Raw genomic sequence first — 24,571 nt, 5'->3', positions numbered from 1 at the left:
ACACATTCGCCACATCACGTGCAACGGGAACACTGTCCCCTTACCTGATCGCAGTGGATGGGATGCCCTCGTCCTCCGTTTCCAGCCGGATCTTCTTCATGGCCACGATCTCACCGGTGTGCTTGTTGCGTCCCTTGTACACCACACCGTACGTACCCTCGCCAATCTTTTCAATCTTCTGAAAGTCCTCCATCGCTCTGTGTGTGTGTGTGTTTCTTTTCGCTCTCACCACCGTTGCCCGTCTTTCGGGATCGTCTTTTTGGTCGAGTTTTTCACCGTTTTTTTACAACACGCAGCAACAGGAAATGTTGCGACGAAAGGTGCCAACTACGATTTGTGGAGCGTTGTAAACAAGGTGCGAGCGCGGCATAAATGGCGTTCGTTATGTTTGAAAAGCAGCCCGAAGCGGACGTTAGCTGCTCGACTGTCAGGCGGTGAGCGGTTGACGTTTGCCGAGCGCGCTCGAAACAGTCGAGCAGTTTTTGATCGAAAAGCAATGGGTGGTGAAGGGAATGGTTTGTCGCGTGGATGACAAATTGTCTACGTTTGTTTGGTATTTTGTCGTCTCTTTGTATTGTGTAGCAAAATGAGACAGAAAAAGATTTAACTTCATTTCTAATTGTGGTACCAAAATAGGTCTTCCTTTTGTCTTATAATTGAAGGAAATATTTAAAATTATCCAAATGCTTTTCTTTCCTTTTCTCTTTTTCCAACCCCCTTTTGACATTTCACCACCGCGGTGCTTGTTATTTGTAAACAAAGACTTCCCCCAAAAAGGCACCCAAAACCACGCACGAACGCACGCACGCAGCAATGGAAACTCCTGTGTATAAATTCGAACCACACGATTACGATACGGTTTACGAACCAGCGGAAGATACGTTCCTCCTGCTAGACGCACTAGAAGCCGAGCTCGACACGATAAAAGCACGCCAACCCTCCCTGTGCGTAGAGATCGGTCCCGGCAGCGGTGTGGTTATTGTCGCACTGAGCAAACATCTTCCCGCCGGGCAGACGCACTGCATCGGGTTCGACCTAAATCCGAACGCATGTCGAATGACCCAAAAAACTGCCCATTTAAACGGCTCCCGGGTGGATGTTGTAAATATGGACTTACTTGCTGGACTACGGCCGACGAGTGTCGATTTACTCGTGTTCAATCCACCGTACGTGCCGACGCAACCAGTCGCAACTACCGCACATGCAACAGCCTCGCTGGAAGAACACATCGATGAGTTTCGCTCTTCGGTGGACGTTGGTCAAACGTTGGTTCACGCCTGGGCCGGCGGTGCTGATGGGAGAGTCGTAACGGACCGGGTGCTGGCCGACCTGCCGAGGGTTCTCTCACCCACCGGGCTGTTTTACCTGTTGCTGCTGAAGGAGAACAAACCGGAGGAAGTGTTAGAGCAAATTAGGGGAATGAATTTACAGGGTAGCATAATTAAGGAGCGAAGGATACGGGGGGAACATCTTTATGTGGTGAGGATCGAACGATCGGAGAGGAAATGATACGGAAAGGATGAAAGTTATAAACACTGTGATAAGAGAAAATGAAGGTTTCTCCAAGCAAAGATGCTTTAGTAGAAAGCAAATAAATGAACCCCTTTCTATCACTCATATGTTTCCTACGCGTATTAGCCTTCATTGATGCGTTTGTTTTGTTTTTATTATCGTATTTCAATCATGTTTTTGCCATCGAACAAATGTTGTATATATGACCGTATAACTTGTTGCGCGAGTGTTGTGCCTTAGCGTGTGCATGTGTAAAAGGTGGGAACTAGGACTCTTTCCTTTCCACCCTTTACAAACACACACATACACTCACACATCTCGCATCCCATATCTCCCCTGTCTATTAGTTGTCTAATCCTTGCTAATACACCCTCTCTCTCTCTGCCTCCAAAGAGCCACGGATTTTGCTGAATTATTAATGTTCATTTTGAAAACAAAAGCAGAGTGCTGGAGAGAAAGCGTAAGTTGACAACAAAATCGCACTTTCTTTTTAGCTGCTGTTGCTGCTGCATTTTCCTCATTATCCCTTCTTCCTTCTAATCGAATATACAGAGTACACATATACAAATAAAATCTCCATACAAAGTAACATCGAACAACAACTTATATCCTTTTTTCGCGGTTATATATATGTCCTGCTTATGCATATACATATACAAAATACATATACATACATATATTCATATATATGTTTTGAAAATTGTTTGGGATAGGGCAGGATGTAAATCATAGTAATTAATAATCAATAATTGTAATATGTGAAAACAGAAACCCACATAAATACTACACTACAAAAGATCATATAAAATCATTCGATCTTGGTTGATTGGTTTGTTTGGGGGGAGGGTTGGTTTGGGGGTGGGGTGAGATGAAGTTCCTGCTTCTTATCAACTTTCGCGCAAAATAAAATAAAAAGGAGATGAAATCCGTTTCCGTCCTATCCCTCAACACGACTGTGTTTCTATCTCGTTTCTAACGAATGAGCCAATTTTGGATAAAACAAACGAAAGAACATTGCATTCCCATATCCTACTTCCGTATCAAAATTTCATACTTTTTCCAAAGTGTGACGACGACAACGACGACAAAAACAGGTTCGCAAAAGCGATTCGTATATATCAAAACAGTGGCAAAAAAAGCAAAAAAGCTCTCTCTACTAACTAGCGAGGAGAGCATGACGAAAAACTGCTTGTATATCAATAGCAAAAACCACTTAGAAAGGAGCCACACTTTGCTCTAAAAATTGCGTCTCAAAATGCGTTTGCGTTCGCTTACCAAAAAGAAAGCTTCGTCTAAGGACTTTACAGTATGCTTCCTCTTAAAATCGAGCATAAAATGATTTTTGTATAAAAAACATTTACGAATATCGACAAAAAATTGCCCAAAAAGAGCCCTAAAGGAGCCAAAAATTGGCCCACAACACTCACACACACGCCTAGCTGCTAACCTAGCTAATATGGGTTTGTGGTATTGCGCTGTATTGCCTCTTTTTTCCTTGTTTCATTGTTGCGAAAGTCTTTTACTTCTATATTCCCCCTTTTCTTACTTTGCTCTGCTTCGTTTATGTTGCATCTTACTTTTTTACGTGTATGTGTTTCTCCTCCTGATAATCAGCTTTGTTTGTTTGTTATGTTCGTGTTGAGAGTTTCACTTTCCTAATTCCTAGAGTTTGCAGATTTCTAAGATCGCTTACAGTAGAGATTGGTTCATTTGGTTTACACTTGTTTTTTTCTTTTTCTACTATGCTCAACTCTCGACCATTTTCTCCAGCCGCTTACTTTCATAGGGGAATGCTGTTTTGTATAATGCTGCTCCGGTAGCTGTGTGTGTGTATGCTTGTATTTGTGCTCATCTGGATCCGTTATCCATCTGTGCCTCTGTGTGTGTGTGTTTATCTCCATTATCATCATCATCGTTATTATTATTATTATTGTAACAAAATTTGTGGTAGCTGATGGACAAACACAAAACCTAAACCTGACCGTAGTACGACTTGACGGTGGCTTATCGTTCAATATCATCTTTACCCAATTTCCACCCCAATTTCCTTTCGAACGTTCATTCACATATTTACGATTATATTCCCGCACACACTCGCTTCTGTTCCTTTCCCCTCCGGGGGTTTTAGGTGATTAAATGCTTACACGAGTGGCGAGTGGCTTTTGTGCCTTTACTTTGTGTGATGATAAAGTACCAGCCCAGCACATGTTTTATAAAATGGGAAAAATGGGGAGAGGATGTAATTTTAAATGTTCCGGCTATTTACAACAGGCGTTATAAGACGATAAACTAACCACAAATTCCTTTCCCCTTTTCAGGGGAGTTTTCCTCGATATACACACATCGCTACACGTCGCCACCCAGGACCAACTATAGGGAATTAGGCGGTATGGGACGCATAAGCGACCTACTATAAACCCTTTACATTCGCTCTAGCTACAATCTAATGATTTGTCTTTCTTCAAACTGTGTCCAACACTGCGCGGTGGGAGGAGCGTACACATGGGGGGTGGTGGGTAGCGAGGGGGAAAATGCGCCGGAAGATTGTGCCGTGTATTGCACTTCGCGCTCAGCTCACTCGTGTAATTGGTTGCTAGAAACTCCAGTAGGGAAAGTCAGTCAGAAATCGTTCAACATATATCCGTGCCCGATAGGCACGCGCGCTCTTATGGCACACTTCACAAAATAATAGGGGGGGGGGGGGGTATTTTAGGTGCAAAACAGGAAAGAAGGAGCGTATTTAAAAACACAAGCAAAACGATTCTCTCCTAACTCCAGTGGGACTGGAGTGTACAATTCCAGTCCAACTGCAATGCAAGAGAGAGAGAGACAGATATGGCAAACAAACGTATGACTACGAGCAGTACAAGTACAAGGGAAAGGTGTGCAAATGAGACTGTTTGCATACTATTTTACATTTAAAAAAAGCTTCCCAAATTTCCGGCACCAATTCACACGCAAATCACACGTCATAATCCTTCCATTGACCCCCCCGATCGTACCCCGCGTAATATGCGCTCGTCCATCTCCGCCAGTGAGACTCTTGTTGTATTGTATTTACCTTACACGCCACACTGCACACCGCTACTGCTGTGCTCGATCGCTTCCGTACCGTTCGTTCGATCGTTCGATTGTTTCTTGCTCTATATAGCCGCGTAATTAGAGATTTGTGGGTTATTTATGAACATGGTTTTTGTTTAAAGATTAAAATTAGTTTTTGGTGTAAATTGTGTGTGTATCCCTTTCTTTTACGTTATTTTGTGTGTGTTTGTATGTGTGTATGTATGCGTGTTGTTTGTGTTGCACTGTTTTTTGCATTCGTTTTTGTTTGCCCCTTCCCATCCTCTTTCGGCTCTGTTCGGACGTGTGTGTTTAGTAGTGGTTATTCTTCTTCTATCCCCTCTCGATGCTGCATGTTTGCTTTAGCTTAACAACTGTTCTATAGATGTGAATCAGTACAAAGAGGAGATTCTTTAGTAGTGTTGTAAAATTCCAGTCTAGTACAGTATTGCGGTGAGACGATTTATATGTATATATATAGAGAGAGAGCGCGCGTTTAGGTGAGGAGGCTAGTGAACGTTTCATTTTGGAAATGCACTCGATGCTGCATCCGTACCCTTTTCTTTTTGTTTACTTCTATTTCTATTCTTCAAGAACTTTGTTCATAAGGCGCTAATAAACAATTACAAAGAAGAGTAAACGCTTTCCCGCCCCAGTTCCGTGTCGTGTCGAACAGTTCGATTACAATGCTAATTCGGGGGGAGGGGGGATGGGACAACGAGGGCAGTGTAGGGCTGCTTGGTTTGCCCTGAAATGGACCAACGACCGCAGAAAAGCGAATAGTTCACGAAATCAAGTTCATTACTGTAATTAAGGTTATAATATTTCAAACCATTCATTCTTCCATTGAGCAGTCGTGACGCGCACACACTCACGGTGCACATTCGGGTGGAAAACTGTACCCAGAACAGAAAGAAAAACCGGCCACACATATCCCTTTGACAGTGGAGATACAAGTTTGGTTTGAGTGAGGCGAAATCAAAAGAGGGGGGAAACCACGGATGAACGGGAACCGATTTTTCCCTCAACAACAGAGCCACACAACGAGCTAGGGCAAACAAAACCCTGAATCGAGAGCGCACGCTTACACTATCCGATATATCTACAAGTTCCCCGCGCACATTAGCAGTAGCAAAAGAGCCCCGCTTTCAGGCTGTCCCTCCGCTGCTGTCCTCGACGGGAGAAAGGACCAAACAACGTAATAATGTACATTCCGATGCATTTGCGTTTCGTTCCTTATGGCAAACGAAAGTGTGATGAAACGAGCAAAAGAAAGAGAGAGAGAGAGAAACAAATCGGGGGAAAAAACAAAAACTAAACCCGAGCAGAAAGCCACAAAAAGGAGTTTCCAGTTCGTGCTGCTAACCTAATCACTAAACAAAACTACAACGACCGATCCGTGCCCTACTACTGCAGCATCAGCGCGGACAGGTTGCGGTGCAGGATCGTGTCCTTCACCGAGCTGAACACGACCTGAATGTTCTGCGTGTCGACCGCGTTGGTGAAGTGATGGTAGATGGGCGTTTTGGTGTTTTTCCGCACGTTCATAAACATCTGCAGGATGAAGTTCTGCACGTCCAGGATCGAGTGCGGGTTGCCGGTGAACTGCGGATAGTACCAGCGGATGTCCGTCTCCGGGTTTTTCACCTTCTGCTGCAGCAGGTCCGTCTTGTTGAGGAACAGGATGATCGAAATACCCTCGAACGTGGTATTGTTCACGATCGTGTCGAAGATGTTGCGCGACTCTTCCAGACGGTTCGTTTTTCTGCAAATCGAAAGCGATTTCGCGTTAGAGTGCGATTGAGGGGGTGGGGGGGAGGGGGGGCAAGGTGAACCGAAGGGAAACTGTACTGACCTATCCTCAGCCAACACCTGATCGAACTCGGAGGTCGATACGAGAAACAGGATCGACGTGACGGAGCAGTCGAAACATTTGGTCCATTTTTGGCGCTGTGTCCTCTGTCCTCCGACGTCAACGAACACAAATGGAATGTTCTGCAAAATAGAAAAAAAAAAACAAAGCATTAATAACAGTAAAATGCAATGGCTTTATTAATAAAGGGCGTTCAGCTTACCTGTATCCTTATCGTAAACTCAAATACACCTTTAGTTGCTTTGCGACAGTGCAAAATATCACGATGGGTGGGCTTGTAATCTAACCTCGATATTCGGTCTAATTCATCTAGGAAATAACTAACAGAATCACTCTGCAAAAAATAGGGAGAAAGAAATGGAAAAGCAAACGACATTAGATTTCAATTATACACCTCAGAAAAACGTTATGCAAATGCGATGATTTCTGTCCACGGAAACTTGCAATTGAAAGCGTTATCACAAGCATAATATCCTGCTGCTGGCTGAGGATTGTAATCGTTCGTAACACTGTAACCTGGTGCTTACACCTTTCCTCCCGCTCTTCCCCCAGCGTTGGAATAACTTAACGTAAATATAATCGCCCAATTAAGGACGGGTCATGGAGGGCAGCAGCAGCAGCAGCAGCTAGTGGTTGCGCCCCACGCTCGATCGCTTTCCGTTTTCACCAACCAACAACCGTCACCATCAATCGTATAATGAACTCCGTTCACAATACCACCACCCCCGTTCCCCTCCCCCCCCCCCCTTTCCTGGCACACATTCGATCGCCCTACACACACACACACGAGCGCGCGCACGATCCAAGACTGACGACGAAGGGCTAATCTTATGCAAACAATCTGCACACTACCACCCCGGTGCCAAGAACATTGCCCTACATTCAGCATGGGGCACAACATATCGCGCGCGCATACACACACACACAGACCTACCTTCCTTGGACCCCTTTTCCTCAACCCTCTCCTCACCTTCATCCAACGAGTCTGGAGAGTAAGTGTACTTGTTTCTTGATCCAACCCCCAAACGAACCTTCTTCTCCACGCCACCACCACGACGACGACGGCGGCGTAGGGCGATTACTACTACCACCCATGCCTACAAACTCGCACCCCACACACTCCCCCTCCCCGACTCCTTCTTATCGATAGAAAGGCATCGGAAATATTATAATTTGAATAACACTCTCGCCTTCGATAGTGTTTGGTGGGCTCGTGTAATTTCGTGCATATGCTCCTCACGACAGTGGCGGGCGAGTGGTGTGCTTTTCGTGCCGGTTTTGCGTGTTCTAGTGTCCACACCGAGCACAAACAGGAGGAGGAGGAGGAGGAGGAATTTTGTATGCATACTTTTTGCCCTTTATTAAAACGATAAACGAGATCGCTTTTCGAGACACTTACTTCACCTGCACCCCCACCCGCGTACACTGAAAAATGGTAATTTGCATACAAACGGGGCAGAAAGAGGAGAAAGGATGTATTGAAACGGGTTGTTTCTCCTTTGTTTGAGCTATTTAGCTTCCCTTTTCATTTGAAATGAATTTGGCATTCGTTGAGGGAACTTTTTTGATACCTCGGATACATAAAACAAGGTGACGCGTTAGATCGATGGTTACATTTTCTAAGGGTTTATTGATTGTTGATCCTATTTTTTGAACCTTTTAAATACAGTGTGGCATTTTAAATCAACCACTGATCAGATCTTCACCAGAACTTGGAGAAGATGACAGAATATTGACACAATGTACTATCTCTTCATTGACTTTTAGCCAGGTCAAAACTATAAGATGATGCTAAGAGCCCTTTCGGAGTCCCGGCCATACTGATAAGGCTAGTTAGAATGACTATACCCAACGTCACTTGCCAGGTGAAGGTGGATGGAAAACTATCAGGACCTTTTGCTAGCAACAAAAGATTGCCTCAGGGGGACTGGTTTGCATGTCTCCTAGTCAACTTGGGGCTAGAGAGGGCGATCTGGAACTTGAGGGGTTGAGACTTTGGGAAACCAACGATGGAGACATAAGTCCACCTGACCACCTGGGGCATACGCTAATGATATAGACATCATTGGTCTGCGACTTCAACATCGCCCTGGAAGGTGTCGAAGCGCAAGGCTATACAACGACATCCGTGGCACAATCCTCTACCTTTTTTCAATTACTTAGCTTGGCGCATGACATTGATATCATCAGAAGGACAACAGCGAAGGTGTGTGAAGCGTACACCTGACTCAAACGCGAAGCAGGAAGAATCGGTTTGAGAATCAATACGACGAAGACGAAATACCTGCTTGCCGGAGACTCAGGCCATCTGGGAAGCAGTGAATTAGTTGACGGCGATAGTTGAAATCGATGTGGTAGAAGAATTCTGCGATGTTGAGACGGAAATCCGGCGACGCATTGTGCAGGAGAATCGTGCATACTATGGACTTCGACGACGGCTGAGATCCCGAAGACTTCGAGCCCGCACGAAATGTGAGATATATCGCACATTGTTTGGCCCTGTGGTCCTCTATGGACACTGAGTCTTGGACGGAGTGTGGAGGAGAAGGATTAACCGTCTTGACGGTGGATACGAAGGCTGGCAGGATACGATGGCTGGGGGATGTTATGAGGATGCCAGCGACCCCCAGTTCGACATAAGGCGCAGGAGAAAGCACAGCGAACTCTATGGCTGGATCAGGTGAAATGAGACCTATTGGAGATCAGATATCTACATGGATGGGAGGCTGCAACCAGGGACCGAGCATCCTGGAGAATTATTGTTGACCGGGCTGTGTGACGACGACGATAGAGCACGTCGTTGTTAGCAGGCCAGAATTTACCGATCTCGAGTGAAAGGTCAGCAGTGAACGTGGAGTTGCGCGCAAAGATGCTGGCTGCCAACCGGTCTTTCTACAGCCTGAAAAATCAATTCACCTCAAAGAACCTGGTACTCACATACGCGTCTGAAATACAATGCAATGCATTCGAGAGGCCGCCCCATATTGCAATGGAGTATTCGCTATACGACGACGAGCTATACGAGATGTACGGCGAGCTCTCACTGTTGTGTAGCGTACCAAGCTTGCCAGGCTCCGGTGGACACATGAAAACGGACGAACCAGCCCGTAAAGTCTTTTTAGGCTCAAAATGGAGGGGGCAAGATAGCGAGGAGGCGTCCGCCATTAAGACCGGGATAACGGATAACGGATTGGCAGACAAATATTGGAGATCGCGGGCAGTTTCGGACACTCCTGAGGCAGGCAATTCTATGCTAGGACGTCTTTTAAGTCTGCTGCTTTGTGTGTTGTGAGAGTGCTACAATAGAGGCTTTTAACACTTTCTCAAGGAACTCTCCTTTAACACTCTCGGAAAACCCTGTGTAAGGTCCTTATCGAAAACTAAAAGGGTCATGTATCAGGGATGAACAAATAATCTATGAGGTCTTGTAATTGGTTGATATCCTACAAGCTTTCATTTTTTAAATATACATTAATTACCGTCTTAAAAGAACGCAATTTCTTGCAACAGATACTCCCCATCCAACCCTACAAAGTTCCAGTTTCAGGCAAAACGATTCCCACACCTGTAACAGCGGCACAGGTTCCCCCCTACCAGCCGCCTAATGAAACTGGTTCCGCTAAACAGTCAATTTATACGCCGTTTAGAGCTCCGCTCATCAGTCAAGCGACAGCAGCACCGATCGACGGAAGCGCACACTATTGCTCGGCTATGCGACTAACGGCCAACCAAAGTATTGCGATTAGTAGACTTTGCCGCTGGCGGGTATAATTGCCACCAACCATCAATCTCCCGGATTCTTGTTCTCCCACACACGCATGCATGCACACCGACAGTTCGGTCGCAAAGATTAGGTACCGTGTACCTCACAGCACCATTGCACCACATGTTGTGACCACCATCACAACCGTACCGAATCGTACCGAACCGAACTACCCGCTTTTGTAAGCTGGCGCACTTTTCCACTAGACGCAGAAGGGATCGTCGTGGCAGGAAAATGTTGCTAATGTGTTATTTTACCATTCCAATATGGTTCACAACCCTCGCAACGCGGTTGTTGGTTCTCGTCTTGGTTGCACTCTCGGTTGTGCTTTGCCAGTTGTGGAGGCGACAACCCACCACACCGAAAGCCGCTGTTGCGCCGATCCGAGTGCAATACCGCACACCTTAACTCGGTGTGGTGGTTTATTACTTCTCTCCACCCATATGGTTCAAAATTCTCCCCGCCACGAATGCAACATGCTGCTGTGGGGGTATGGAAACCGTCGCTGCTGCTGCAGCCGCCAATTTGACGTCCCCATTGGCACCTTCGTGTGAGCCCACACCGGGGCAAAGCTTGGTACTAGAAGTTTCGCATGCTCCCATCATACCTCTTCGCTTCTTTGCTGCTGAGATCGACAGCTTACACGTAAAATCTTAATCCTCACACAGCGTAAACGCACCACCAACACAACGTCTCGGCTCGGCCTGTATCACATTCATTCATACATTCCTCCATTACCAAAGCATGAAAGTGTGTCCCGCCGTTCACGTCCTTACTGGTTTTGTTTGCTGTGCAGCAGCAGCAGCAGCAGCATTTAAAACGCAACACGGCGCGGCGGTGGCTGTCATAAATTTAATTAAAATTGAAATTAAATACACGCATTACATTCGCGAACGTGAATAATCCGCTAACTGGTGGTGGCTGCTCTCGTTCTGTGTACCGATCTGATTCCATCGCTAACCAACCGTACCTGCGAACCTATCAATTCCGAAGCCCCTGTGTTTGTCCCTTCTCTTACCCGCTGCTGCTGACTTTATTAGTGTCCATTTCGAGCAGGCGCACAGTGCCTTTCACGAGCCGGCACAAACCTGGAGCGACCAGGCCAGATGTCGTCACTCGCGCGGCACAAGCATTTATTTGCAGGAACCGCGTACCAACACGGATTTGTCGTTATTTATTTTACTTTGCCCCTGCATACACACACACACTGTTTCTGCCATATCAAACCATTCCGCGTCGTTTCAGTTTAAGATTGCTGGATGTGGGTTGCAGGCGTGGAGAGGACAAGATTATGTGTTTATCATTTTAAAAGCCTTTAAAACATCATTGAGCACCGTGAGAGAATGAATGTCCCTCTCCCTTCGGTGGCCGAGTGTAGTTTGTTTTGAATTATGATAAACCACACATACACATCACCACACGATCGCCTACGAGATCTCCTCCAGTGCGCGGTGAAGTTTAAGCGCGCAAACCGAATCGTTGTCGATTTTGAAATTGAATGCAATGCTTTTTCCCCTATTGGTTGTAGGCCGATGCGTCGATTACGCAGTGAAAAAAGGTGGCCTCCACACGCTAACGATCCTAGAGAGGGAGGACCAGGTACCGATACGGTTGCACGCGCGCGCACTCCCATCCAATCCATAGTCAATTGGCAATGACACAGCATCCCATACCGGGGTGGCGAAAGGAAAGAGAGCGAGAGAACGTTAGAAGCGTTAGAAAATGTGTGTGCTTGCAAAGAGCAAAGGCGGGCGCTTGTGATACACATTGCACATTTTTGCCACCTCGCTCTGCAGCAGCTCGCTCGCTTTTGCCGAGTAAAACACCCCGTCTTAGGATTGACGCAGGCGGATCGATCGATCGATCGTTCGCTCGTTGCGAACAGCGATACTAGATTGGATATACTCATATCACCTGACCTCCGCGTTGGCCGATCACCACCATAAAAACGAGCGCCTGGTGGCAGCTAATGTGGGCACGGTAGCAGCAATGATGGTGGTGGTGATTGTGGTGCACAATTTTCATTTAATTAGTGCGCGCTCCAATCGAGACTATTTATTTATTTTTCATAATTCCCCCCCCCCATTCAGAAGGCACACCACGGAGGAGCGTGCGAAACTGCGGAACTGCGCAATGTGGCATTAAAACTGCCTTCCTTGCCCACTTTTTTGCATTTGCAATCTGGAGCATAAACAGCAACGAACAGCATCCCGCGTGGGGGTAAATATTGTTACAAGCATCAGCACTTGCAATTTGGGATTGTGGAAGCCACCAACCACGCCGTCAGTCGGCACTGCCTGGTGAAAGATCATTTCCTTCACTTCCACTTGCACGCAAGGAACATCTTTCGTCACATAAATCACGCACGTCCGACCCGGGCCCGACACTGTGTGCGCTTCCACTTTCAAATAATCAACCTCACGGGCATATCTCGGGTCCCCCCAAAAACCCGTTCGGTCTATTTGGCCACACTCTGTGGCTGAGCTGAGGTATATTTCCCGTTCCAGTCTTCAGGCCGGCGAGGGAAAAAATACCCACTTTCTAGGTCAAGGCCCATTCGGTGAGTGTGTGTGTGTGTATTTCTCACCATCATGATCATGATCATCAACATCTCGTCGCTTATCGACAAAAAAACACAACGTTATTCGCGGAAGCATCCATGTTTCACCAGCCAAGGGAAGGCAGACTGTGCCCGAAGCTCCCTAAAAAATAAGCAACACACACATGTAAGTTATGGGAATCGTATGTGCGGAATGCCGTCCCTTCGTTCCGTGCCGTGTGTGTGTTGTTCGTCTTGCCCGAGAGGCAAAAGAAAGTCGTTGCACATTGCGGCGGCCGTGTTGCTCCTAAACACCGGCGCACCACCGGGTGTATAGACAGAAAAGCAAAACAATATCCGCCAACTCCGTCCGTCCAGAGGTTGTTGGCCAGCAGCAGCAGCAGCAGCTGGTTCAAGTCAGACAGGCACTGCGCAGGGATAAAATCGCGAACTTTTAGCTGCCAACGACTGCAACAGCTGGCAGATGTTTTGTTTGGAGCGTCGTTAATTTGGAAGCGCGATGGTGTCTAACGTTTTCGGGCCAAATATTTGCATACAATCACACACACGCAGACACACACACACCGGCATGGTCGAGGTCATGGAAGTGATTTAACGCAAATTAATATGATCTTCTCGACTACGGGCGCGGGAGCCGGTTTGCCGTTTTGCCGTGGGAAAAAAGAAGCTTCCCCCCTCCCTACTTTTCTGCATGATGATAAAGACACACGCCGTCGATTGAGAGTCGTTTGATACCGCTTGATGATCGCGCATGCCTAACGCAAAAGCGTAATGTGCTTCAAGGCGATGATGTGGCAAAAGCACTTCGATACTGTGTTAACCGACCGATGGGAGCTAATTCCCAACCCTAGCCCAGTCCCAGAATGAAGTGTTGTTGTTGATTCCGTCTCACTATAATTGCTCTCGCCCTGCTCGGGCCCCGGAGAGATGACGACCAGCGGTATATAGCGGATGGGTGGCGATCTACGTACGACCTTCGATACGCGTTCCGTTAGAGAAGCAAGAGCAGCAGTAGTATGCAAAAAGCGGGTCGCGCGCGCGAGCTCGTAAAATTTGACACCCGCCAATAAAAAGCCATTTTTACAACTGCTTAACCTTTGCTCGTTTTCGCGAATTGACTCTTGAGAGACTAGCTGGACCTAGGCCAAACATTGGCAAAGCATCTCCAAAGGTTCGCGTTTAATGGAGACATCATCCATTTGCTTCCTATTTTGCAGACCAATGCACCGAAGCTGTCTCTCCAAGCAAAGTGTCTTTTGCTCTTTCACTCTCAAGATCAAGATCGCTTTCATACGTGACCAGGAGACGCGAACATCTGCCAGCAGTCAACGGGTTGTAAGGGTTTGGAAAACAATGTGTCACAACGTCGCAAACAGTCGTTTGGCACCTTGAAATTCGAGTGTTTAGTAACAATGAAGGCGCTCACTGCCATGTTGCTGTGGTCACATAGTGCCATACTGAAGATATTAGCATTGCACGCATCAAGTGATGAGTTCAAATCTCATTCTTATGGTCAAACGCAGTCTCATGGTCACTTTGTACCATTATCGTGAAGTGTCGCCAGCGCGCAACAGCTGCCACCGGGCCACCTCAAAGCTCCTTTTCCGAGCAGCGTTTCTTCTGTCGAGAAGACGGACTAATTATCATTTTATAACCGATTGAATACAGCACAAGACAAGAAAAAAACACCCTCCTGTACGTGACATGACTTTCTTTTTCGCGATCGATTCTGTCCAGCGTGTGCGTCGACAGTTGCGCTGGAATTCCCCTCCACAAACGGAACGGGGGGGGGGGGGGGGGCGCTTCACGGAGATTCTTTGTTTCCCTTCTCCCGCACAATTTGACTTACAATTTGGAACTCCCTTCGTCGATCGTACGCCTTCCGGATGGCGCCATCCGTCCACAGGATGTTGATGAGCGGTACGTACTGGTGGAACTGTTCGGCGTCCAGCAGGCAGCCGCTGTGAAACATTACCGCTTCGTTCGCGGCCAGCTGCGATGTCGGGTGCTCCCAGGGTATATCTAGCTTATCTCTAGCGTCACACAACACTTGCATGCCTGGGGAAAGGGAAGGCGTAATTAATATTTTGATGGTTTCTTATTTTTTTTAGCTAAAGACCTGCAGGGCCCGGTTTTTTTACCTTTGACTATGTTTTGGTAGATCACATGTTGGTATTCTTTAATTAGTTCGGGCTCAAAGTTGATCCCGTGAATGATTCGCATCTGCTTGAGAAACGTCGATTTGCCGGATTCGCCCGCGCCCAGCAACAGTAGCTTAACCTGCGAGGGAAAAAGAAGGCAAGTTAGAGAGGATGTGTGTGTGAGGGTGTGTTACTTAAAATGCAGGAACATATTAGCCATTAAAATCCCACAACATTCAGGTATGAACATTCAGGTACAAAGGGCGACGGAATGGTGTTGTTAGCTCATAAATTTCTATTGCGATACGCATCGGCTCAATAATCATTCCGAAACCGGGAGGGGGTTTTACACTTTGCGACAAACGGGTGAAGGACTATTCCTTCCTGCGCTGCAACATACACACAAACATACACACACATGATTACGTAAAGATAAAGGAGCCGCCGAGGACAAGACGATTTATGGGGCGAAGCGTTTTGTTGCACGGATTATAACGCGTCACAGGTAATGCTGCCGGTGCAGAGGTAAGGTGTAAATCACCCTTTTTCCCCCGGGGGTGGAAAAGGGGTTTTGCGGACAGGTACACCCCGCTGACGCAGGTGCAATTTCGGATGCCTTTAAACGCAGCAAGCGACGAACGTCAACCCCCCGTTACCGCTTTGGTGTCGCGTTCAGCAGATTATTAATTTTAATATTTCTTCATAATTTTTCACACATCCACTGTACACGCACACACGCACAGGGCAAATGAAATAACGATTCGCTACAGAGGTTTGACCAACTTGCTTGCTTGCTACGGGGTGTTTGAATTGATTCGAAACCGTTGAACGAATTAGCGCCCGACAACACGTGCTCTCTCCTCCTCTCCTTGTAACTTTTGCGCCACCCCCCGTGTACGACGCGCGCGCATGTGAAAGGGTAATCAGATTTTTCAATTAGCTGCAATTCGATGCAGCAGCAGCGGCAGCCACCGCAGCAGCAGCAACAGACTGTTGTTGCACCATAAATCTGCCCATTTCGCTGAGGCCGTTAGAAGGCAGGTGTGTGGAGGGACCCGCGCTAATGAGACGCGCTGCATGTAACTGCACACTCGCGGCGAAGCGAGAGTGCGGGCTTACATTTAAATCGAAGCTTTTATCACTTTTACACCCCGCCCTCCGGGTGTGCGGGCGAGATACGACGAGCGGCGTGATCTATCTCTCGACTCGGCGCGATCTTGTTATGGGGTGGAATTTGTTGCAACGCGCTCTGAACCCCCTCAACAATCCTTTCCCTTTTAGCACTGAGCCAAGGGAAAGTGATGATACGGGTCTATTTCTCTCTCCTGTGCTACTCCAAGCTAGTGGAATTTTAAAACAAAAACTATGCTACAAGAATGCTTTTATGCTGCCCAACACCACCACCAGCGAGACGCACACTGGACATTTCACATAGAAGGGGGTAATGGACGCGTCGCGTCGTGGTGGCCTCCCCCTATCCCCCTCCTTCGTTAACCCACTTTCGGCGAGTTTGTTGGTGGGGTTCGGTCTTTTTATCACGACGCTTCCACTCCGCCAGCGCCGTCGCTCGACATCGTCGTGAGCCGACATCCATTAGCACCTTTTCTCCTGCCAACGATCCAAAAAGGCGCCTCTTTTTTCCGGCTATTTCGTTCCCATGCTAAAAAAAGAAAAGAAATACAATAAGAAAATCAAATAAGGAACCGCTTTAAAGGGTATGCTTTTTTGCGTGAGAGTTTTAGCAGAAAATTGTTTGCACTTTCTCGTTTTGCTAAAGCTTATCATGCTGCCTTATCAGTTTGGATAAGAGGATCACGATCCGCATACGAGATCCGTGTGAAAAAGAGCATTTAGATGAAACTGTTCAAATATTTCAACAACGATCAGCCCGCCCAGACGCCACCGTGACTGTGGCCGCCTGCAGCGTTCTTCTGCTGCTGTTGCGGCTGCTCCGATTCTTTTGGGGCCTCTTGGCGTGTAAACAAACAGCTGGGAGGAATGCAAACAACGTAGCTCGCACTAGGACTTATCTCGTGAGAAGCGTGTAAATAAATACAACCGAAAAAAAACAGTAGCTTAATCCTCTTGTAATAGACGCAAAAGTAAATCAAGTACAAGAGATCTCGCACGCTCTCGCTCTACACCCAACGCGCGGTCGTGACACAGTAGCGATTGAAAACGATGACAAACAGCGTCAACAGCAGCAGCAGCAGCAGCAGCAGCAGGTTTTGATGCAAAAGGTGAAAACAAAACATAAATATTTTCGCTAAACCGCACACGCACCGCGTGCAGCTCACCACCACAAAGCGCGCGCGGGCACGTTCTTCCTTCATCTTGACGGCGCTCATTCCGACCGAGCGGGCAGAAGCGCGTTGGCATACTACGTGCAGAGGGAGGGGGGGGGGGATGGGAAGGTCGGCAAGCATCACAGCCGCCCGACGACGACGACGACGCATCGCGGCAAAACTTTAAATCGGCACCCGTGGCGCATCGTCGAGAACGCGGGGAATCTGAGCGCAGCGCGATCACGAGATGTCGTCGGTCGGTCGGTCGGATTGGTGCCAAAGGGTGTCTCCTTTCTGGGTCACCAGCAGTCACAACAAGTAGCGCTGTTTTTTTGCTTTTGCCGCGCGTATTTGTGTGTGAATGTGTGCTGCACACAGCAGGCCGTATCGTGGGGGGCTCGAGACAACAATCGGAACTCAAGTGTAGATCGTGACGACGGGCTGAGACGATCGCAGCATCGAATGGCACGCGCTCGAGCGCCTCCGGGCGCCTTTGGCAGCTTCCGATCCGGATGAATCAATAGGCAATAAATCAGAAATTGTGTCCTCAGCACAGCGGCGGGACAGATTGCTGCGACCTTCGGTGTGCCTTAATCGCTTTCTCTTCTGCCGGAACGTTCACCTAAAACAAGCACACACAAAAAACGATTATAATCCAAATAGCATCATCCCCACTTTTGTAGGGGAAAGGTTGTGGTGTTAGAGCGGGATATTGAGCTCCCTTCTTCCCGTTTTTTGCACTTTACCCAAACCAAACAAAGGGCTCTAAAAAGAGAAGCCCTCCTCGATCCAACGCCATCCAATTGGATTGATAATCGGCGACGATCACTCTCCCTTCGCGTTCAGCAGCTCCACCCTTGCTGCTCTGTCCTTTCTTTGTTCCATTTGGTGACGAATGATTCCAACCGGAACGAGAGTGTTGCGCTTTGGCGCATCGTCGTCGTCGTCGTCGTCGTCTTCGTTCAATACTTTCCCTTTCCCTCCCTTGCATGAGGGGGGTGAAGCGGGTGAACCGCTCAATCGAATCAACAACAGCTTCGTGCGCATCATCCAGAGTCCTGCCTGCAATTGCGCTATTGCGCGCGAGCGCGCGTGCGCTGACCGTACCGAAGTGTAATTCATTTGTCCAATTAACATTGTTTACAACAAGTTTCCGATAGTGCGCACAACCAGCGCATCTTTTCCAGTGTCTGTGAAGAGACTCTGCTGCTGTGTGTGGGTCTGTGTTTGGGAGCGCCTCTTTCACCATCGGTCCTCGAAGGGTGGTTTTGGGGTTGTCAGCGGTCCGTCTCTGGATTCGATCTTCTACAAGGAAGGGGGATTGATCACGACCTTCCTTCCTTCTACCCCGGTACACCCGTGGAAAGACGCTAGGCTTTCGTTGCCATGGGTCAATGTCAAAACAGTGCGCGCCGTTCTCGTCGTTTTCTGACTCTCTCCCTCCATCGTAGTGTGGCCGTTCCAGTTTCGGGTTGTGGTTTGGGGTGTTTGATTCGTTCAAATGATTGGGATGTCCCTCATGTTTGCTCACATCGGTTAGGTTTTTTTGATTTGATTTGGTTCCAAATCTGTTCCAAACTCTTCCACCAACAGGAAAAGGTCAACGTTGACCTTTTTTTTTGGGGGGAGAGGGATGCTGATAAGGAAGTATACACATAATGAGCTGTCGTGAAACATTCGCGTATTTGCGCTCATCGTAACGCTTCTTCGCGGGTTTTGAAACCCGTCAAATGTCGAGCTACTTCCGGGAGACGGTAGGCGATAGCGACTGGAAAGTGTGTGTTTGAGACTTGCAAATGCCATCGGGTTCAAGCAAAGGGGGTTTTCATTATTTCTCACCCAATTTAGGACTATTTTTGATGTACCTTACAACATCCCGAATATCCTCTTATTGAGGTTATTAACGCTATCGAGGTCATTACGCTACCAAGGAATCGTCAGTTACTTTCTACGCAGATCTTCTCCTTAGATCCCTAAATCTAGATCCCCAATCTACAATTTACAGGGAAGTAACAGGGAAATATCCTGTCATACGCTGATGATATAGACATCATTGGTCTGCGGCTCTCCTATGTAGCAGAAGCCTACCAAGCGATCGAGCAGGCGGCAGAGAGCCTCGGATTGCAGATAAACGAGGCAAAGACCAAACTGATGGTGGCAACATCAGCGGGCCTACCAATAAATAATCAGAATCTACGTAGGCGTGACGTGCAGATAGGTGAACGCACTTTTGAAGTCGTCCCACAATTTACCTATCTTGGGTCTGGGAAGCTGGGACTATATAGTACCTATATAGTTCCGGTACTCACATACGCCTCTGAGACATGGACACTGTCCAAATCTGATGAAACCCTCTTAGCCGCGTTCGAGAGGAAGATGCTCAGAAGGATACTTGGCCCCGTATGTGTGGAAGGACAATGGAGGAGCCGATATAATGACGAGCTATACGAGATGTACGGCGACCTCACTGTCGAGCAGCGTATCAAGCTCGCCAGGCTCCGGTGGGTTGGCCATGTTGTACGCATGGAAACGGACGACCCAACCCAGTTAAGTTTTTTTAGGCCGTCCACAAGGACAGAGGAGGCGTGGTAGGCCCAAATTTAGGTGGCAAGATGGCGTGGAGGCGTCCGCCATTAAGGCAGGGATAACAGACTGGCAGACGAAGGCGCGAGACCGTGAGCGGTTGCGGACACTCCTGAGGCAGGCCAAGACCGCAAAGCGGTTGTTGCGCCGGATAAGTAAGTAAGTAACAGTGCAGGACAAGTGTTGGGTCTAGTGTTGGGTTTCATGAATCTTTCGTTGAGATTCATTCATATGAATCTTCAGTGATGATTCGAATCTCGACTCCTCAAAGATCCATTGATCTTCAAAGATTTATAATCTCCAATTTCTCTAAAGATTCAAAAATCTATTAAAATCCTAACAACATGCCTGTCGTGGGTTCAAGCCTTGCATGGACCGTCTCCCCGTATCAAAACAAACTATCCGGCTGCGTGGTACTTGTCAAGAAGTCTCGAAAGCCTGTATAGGCTAGCATGATCACGTAGGATGTTATTCCAAGAAAAAAGAATAATGAATAGCTCAAGCTCTATGAATCCATGGAGATTAATTAATTCCTTGAAATTCATGAATCTTTTGAGATACATTCATCTTTCGAGATTCATGACTCTCTGGAGCTCCTAGAATCTTTGAGTTTGATAATTCTTCAAATTGAGTTTCAGAATCATTGAGATACTTCATGAATCTGAATCAGTTTTACCCAACACTCGTCAGGTCACAATAACCTGCTTAAATGTCGCTGAATTCGTTAACAACAAACAACTCAAACAGCTTTTACGTCATTCCAATGGTAATGAAACGTTCAATCTCTGTTAAAATGTGTTCATTGCCTTCTTAGAATAGAATTAAGGCGTGGGAAATGTATTACCAAGTAGAAGCAGCACTTTTTTCCAAATACTCATTGATGGAAACTATATGGCAAATCCACCAGAAAAATGAATAATTTCAACATGACCACCAAAAATAACACGTGTTTTTTGTGTTTGAGGGAGGGGGGAGTAACACAAGTGAAAAACCGACTTAATGTATCGAAAAACACCGTACAGAGCAAGAAAGCAACAACAAAAAAAAACCGAAACAATTTCTGTTCCTCAACAACCCCGGATGCAGGATGCTCCAATCCAAACAACGGTTACTTACACTTTACACCATCGTTTTGATTATTTTACCAAATTTTGCTTAGGGACAATGTTTTTCCAACCGAAAGCCGGGTGGTGTACGGAGGAGGACGGGGAAAACGCCACCGACGGGAAGATTAATATGTGTGTATGCGCAAGTTTAACGCACAAGTGTACAGGCATGGTACGGAATGGGACGCCAAGAAGTGGCTCCCTGTGCACCGGCCGCCGCCTGTCACACAAGAGACGTGACTGTTTCCGCCACACAAACACAACAAAAAAAAACGAAAAAGAAAAACAGTTTTCCCTGAAAGCCCTACCGGCAAAAGGGGAGAGAGAGGTGGAGGCGGCGAATAGGCCGGGAGAAAGCCACCGGCAGCATCACCACCAGGTGGGAATGTGTCGAAGTAACAACAACGGAAAAAAAGAACGATACAAAACAGAGTTGACGACGGTGGGTTCGCGTTGTGGTTTGTGAGCGCGCGGCGAAAGTTGACCGCAACAAAACGGAAATGTGCGCTCGTCGCCGAGCCAACAACAACAACGGCCAGGCAGGAGCGGAAAGGAAAGGAAAGGGGGCACAAATGTGCTGGCGAGAAAGTGGGAGCGGCAGCAGCAGCAGCCGCAAAAAAAGAAAGGTGGTGGATGGAATGGGGCAAGGTCGTTTTGAGGATGAAACACGATCACGCACAAACGTGATCGCGAGGAGAAGGGCAAGTGAGAGAGCGAGAAAGAGAGAGAGAGAGAGAGAACGGGACAATGCGGACAGTGGCGGAATGTGTAACGTTCATCCCCCCGCCACTCTGTAGATCGTCTATCGTATTGTGAATCTCCTCCTGAGAGGTGAGGGTGTTTTAAGACCTCTCTGGCAAGTGATCGACATTCCACAACAAAGATTTATAGAAGCTATCTTACTTTTTTGTAACGTGTTCTAAGAAGTTTTGCAAAATATATGCAATAAAATGGAAAATACACGTCATCATCACATGGATTAGCTTCATTTCCTAACCTAACTACCTTTCAAATTGACAATACAGGGTTTTCCAGGGGTTCACATAGTTGTGGAACACTTTCTTTACTCTTTCCTGTTGGAAATGAGCTCCATATTGGACTCTATTGGACCCTTTTTGGACAGGCTCCTCGGAAATTCCTATTGAATTTGTCCAACAAGGGTGCTATAGAGTTCAATTCCCATTGTTTAAGTTCATTTCACGTTAGAAAGAGTTCATTAAGTGTCCCACGGTTATGAGAACTCGTGGAAAACCCTGTAAACTCTCTCTCTCTTTCTTTCTTTGTAGTTTAAAAATAGTACATCCCCCTCCAATCTAACCACCGTGTCGCCATGTGGACAAATATTCCTTCTCGATGGTGCGATAGAGCAAATATCGTAGCAAGCTGCGGAGCGATATTTTCGAAGCATTTTATGCTGCTCAATACACTCCCCACCCCACCTCAATCAAGTATGCGAAGGGGGTTTTTGGGGGATTTTCAAATCCAATCCAAAGCTTGTTTGTTTATCAACACAGCCGATTCTTGGTATTTTGGTGTGTGTGTTCTATCGTCCCCCACCCCACTGTGTCGTCTGTGATCGTGGGTGTCTTCATGACGAGACGGGACACCGGAGGGAACCACCGGCATGAGTACATGAAATTATAAAAATAATCAAAATTAGTGCGTGCTCGTGCCTCTCTTGGCAGTAGTTGCTACAGACACACCGAGAAGGGGGGAAGAAAAACTTTTCCAATCAAATCGATGCCAGGCAATTTCTATACGCTTCTAGATGGTTTTTCCTTCACCTCGCCCAACAGAGCTTTACATGTGTTGGGGTAGGTAGTCCCCTTCCTCCACTCCTCCTCTCTTCCTACGCCTGTTCCGCGTACACCAAAAGAAAGACAAGGTGTGGTTGAATTTTATAACAAACAAAAAACGACCCTCGCAAGGCCTGGGGCTGTGTTTTAGCAAGTGCGTCGTTTGCCGTTGGTACGTTTCGGTTTAAGGGGAAATACACCCACACTCTCCCTCCCTGAAGGTGCACTACTGCCTCTCTCCTCAACCGGATGACATTAGAGGTGGTGTGCAAGGGGGAAGACGGGGAGAAGCCGTTGTTGCGCTTTTTTGCATACGCCTACTGCGCTGCCTGGAGTGTTCGAGCGGGTTTGAAATTAGCAACGGTGTGTGATATGGAGGTTTGAGTTGAATATGCTCGTTTGCAGGGGTTGACGCGTCCTACACACAAAGCCACAGAGGCACACACACACACGCGATTCGTTCCAAACCAACGGTGGAGCTCATTTTCTACGGGAATATTCACGATTCAACACGATCCAGCAGCGGTTTTGTATCCTTGAAACCGGCACCCGGAGGGATGACGCCACACAGCCTACTTGTGCTTGTGTCGAACACGGATATACACACACACAGGGGAGGTGAATCATTCGATCAAAACAATCATCACTTAATGGCCACGTAAACGCGAAGAGCACTACCACACAGACACAAGGCACACTGGAAAACACAACAAACGGGGACACTTTTTTGCGGTTGTAATCATCATAATTGCACAATAAAAACACACACACAATACACACATCAACAAATCAGCTGATCGTGGAGGGGGGGGGGGGGGAGGAGGGTGTAACATCATCGGACATGAACCGGAAATACGCATTCCTTTGGAGCGTTTAAGCAGCACAAGCTAAAAATATTCCACCTGAAACGATTAATCAAACCACCGCCTCCCTCTCTCTCTCTCTCTCCCTCGCTTTCTCTTTCCTTTACGCTTGCCGGGACGACGACGGCCGCGGGTTTCGGATGATTAGAACCGGCGTGCCAAATATTTAACGAGAGCAAACAAACAACACCATTCCGCACTCCTCGCCCCTCTTCGACACATCCACACACACACATCCACCCACCAACACACACACACAGTGAAACACATTTTACCTGTCGCCGGAACGCATGTTTATCTTTCTCGAGAATTTTGTCGATCTCGCGCGATTTATAGCGCTGCTCGAGCTCCTCCGGGCTGACCCGTAGCCGCAGCAGGTAGCCGAAGAAATCGCCACAGCACCGGGCGCATGATAACTTTGATAAAGTGCTTTCTCTCCGCCTGTTATTCGATGCCGCCATCTTTAAATCTCATCACGCGCGCACACACATACACACGTACACGCACACCGCACACACATGCACGCACGCATACACACATGTATGCGCGTTCGACAGCACCATCCGAAACAAAAGGCCTCGCTGTTGTTGTTGTTGCCTTTGCTGTTGTTGCTGCTACTAAACTAAACACAGCCACCGAAGGGACCGAAACAACCCGAAACACAGAGGCGCGCACACACACACACGGTGTTCTCCACTGGCACTGTGTGACGCACGCACTTTTCCGCACACCCTCTGCTGTTCGGACGAGCGAGCGAGAGAGAGAAAGGCTGAGCGTACACTTTTCACATCGTTGCACCGCGGCACTGGCAGCAAACCGTGGACCGCGCGCCGGAAGCAGATTGCATTCGTCACACGGCCCGCGACACACACACGCACACACGCCCACGAACACCTCCGCACGCACGCAGCCCGGCCCCGTGTGTGGGTGGAAAAGGCTGGCTGGAAATACGTATTTTTCGCGAAAAAATGGCAGCACGCGAACAGGACGCACCCTATCGCGATGAGCGAACGAGACAAACTAGTGATG

The 24,571-nt window shown here is 47.5% G+C and overlaps 3 protein-coding genes across 3 annotated transcripts in view; 1 reads left to right on the top strand and 2 right to left on the bottom strand.

The window, feature by feature from the left end:
- The window catches only part of LOC1269259 (cyclin-dependent kinase 1), a 2,320-nt gene extending 1,331 nt beyond the window's left edge, over positions 1 to 989 (bottom strand). Inside the window, exon 1 of the mRNA XM_307878.5 lies at positions 45 to 989. Coding sequence (XP_307878.4) covers positions 45 to 193 — 149 coding nt within the window. The 5' untranslated portion in view covers positions 194 to 989. The remainder of the gene's footprint in view (positions 1 to 44) is intronic.
- Positions 727 to 1,619, top strand: LOC1269258 (methyltransferase N6AMT1). The gene has a single exon (XM_307877.3). It carries the CDS (start codon positions 814 to 816, stop codon positions 1,507 to 1,509), a length of 696 nt encoding a protein of 231 aa, XP_307877.3. The 5' UTR covers positions 727 to 813; the 3' UTR covers positions 1,510 to 1,619.
- On the bottom strand, positions 1,618 to 24,571 carry LOC1269257 (guanine nucleotide-binding protein subunit alpha homolog). Its single transcript, XM_307876.5, has 6 exons — positions 23,818 to 24,571; positions 14,910 to 15,048; positions 14,618 to 14,826; positions 6,648 to 6,779; positions 6,428 to 6,567; positions 1,618 to 6,337 (listed from the first exon to the last, which is right to left on the bottom strand). The coding sequence occupies exons 1-6, from the start codon at positions 24,001 to 24,003 to the stop codon at positions 5,980 to 5,982; spliced, it is 1,164 nt and encodes a 387-aa protein (XP_307876.4). The 5' UTR covers positions 24,004 to 24,571; the 3' UTR covers positions 1,618 to 5,979.

The sequence above is a fragment of the Anopheles gambiae genome, chromosome 3, assembly GCF_943734735.2.
Source record: "Anopheles gambiae chromosome 3, idAnoGambNW_F1_1, whole genome shotgun sequence".
Taxonomy (NCBI): Eukaryota; Metazoa; Arthropoda; class Insecta; order Diptera; family Culicidae; genus Anopheles; species Anopheles gambiae.
The sequence above is the reverse complement of the archived record's forward strand: the minus strand, read 5'-3'. Positions and strand labels throughout refer to the sequence as shown.

Coding starts and splice junctions, on each gene's coding strand:
- LOC1269258 (XM_307877.3), top strand. CDS start 814: ATGGAAACTCCTGTGTATAAATTCGAACCACACGATTACGATACGGTT.
- LOC1269257 (XM_307876.5), bottom strand. CDS start 24,003: ATGGCGGCATCGAATAACAGGCGGAGAGAAAGCACTTTATCAAAGTTA. Junction 15,049..23,817: donor AACATGCGTTCCGGCGACAG/GTAAAATGTGTT, acceptor TTTCCCTCGCAG/GTTAAGCTACTGTTGCTGGG. Junction 6,568..6,647: donor AGTTTACGATAAGGATACAG/GTAAGCTGAACG, acceptor TCTATTTTGCAG/AACATTCCATTTGTGTTCGT.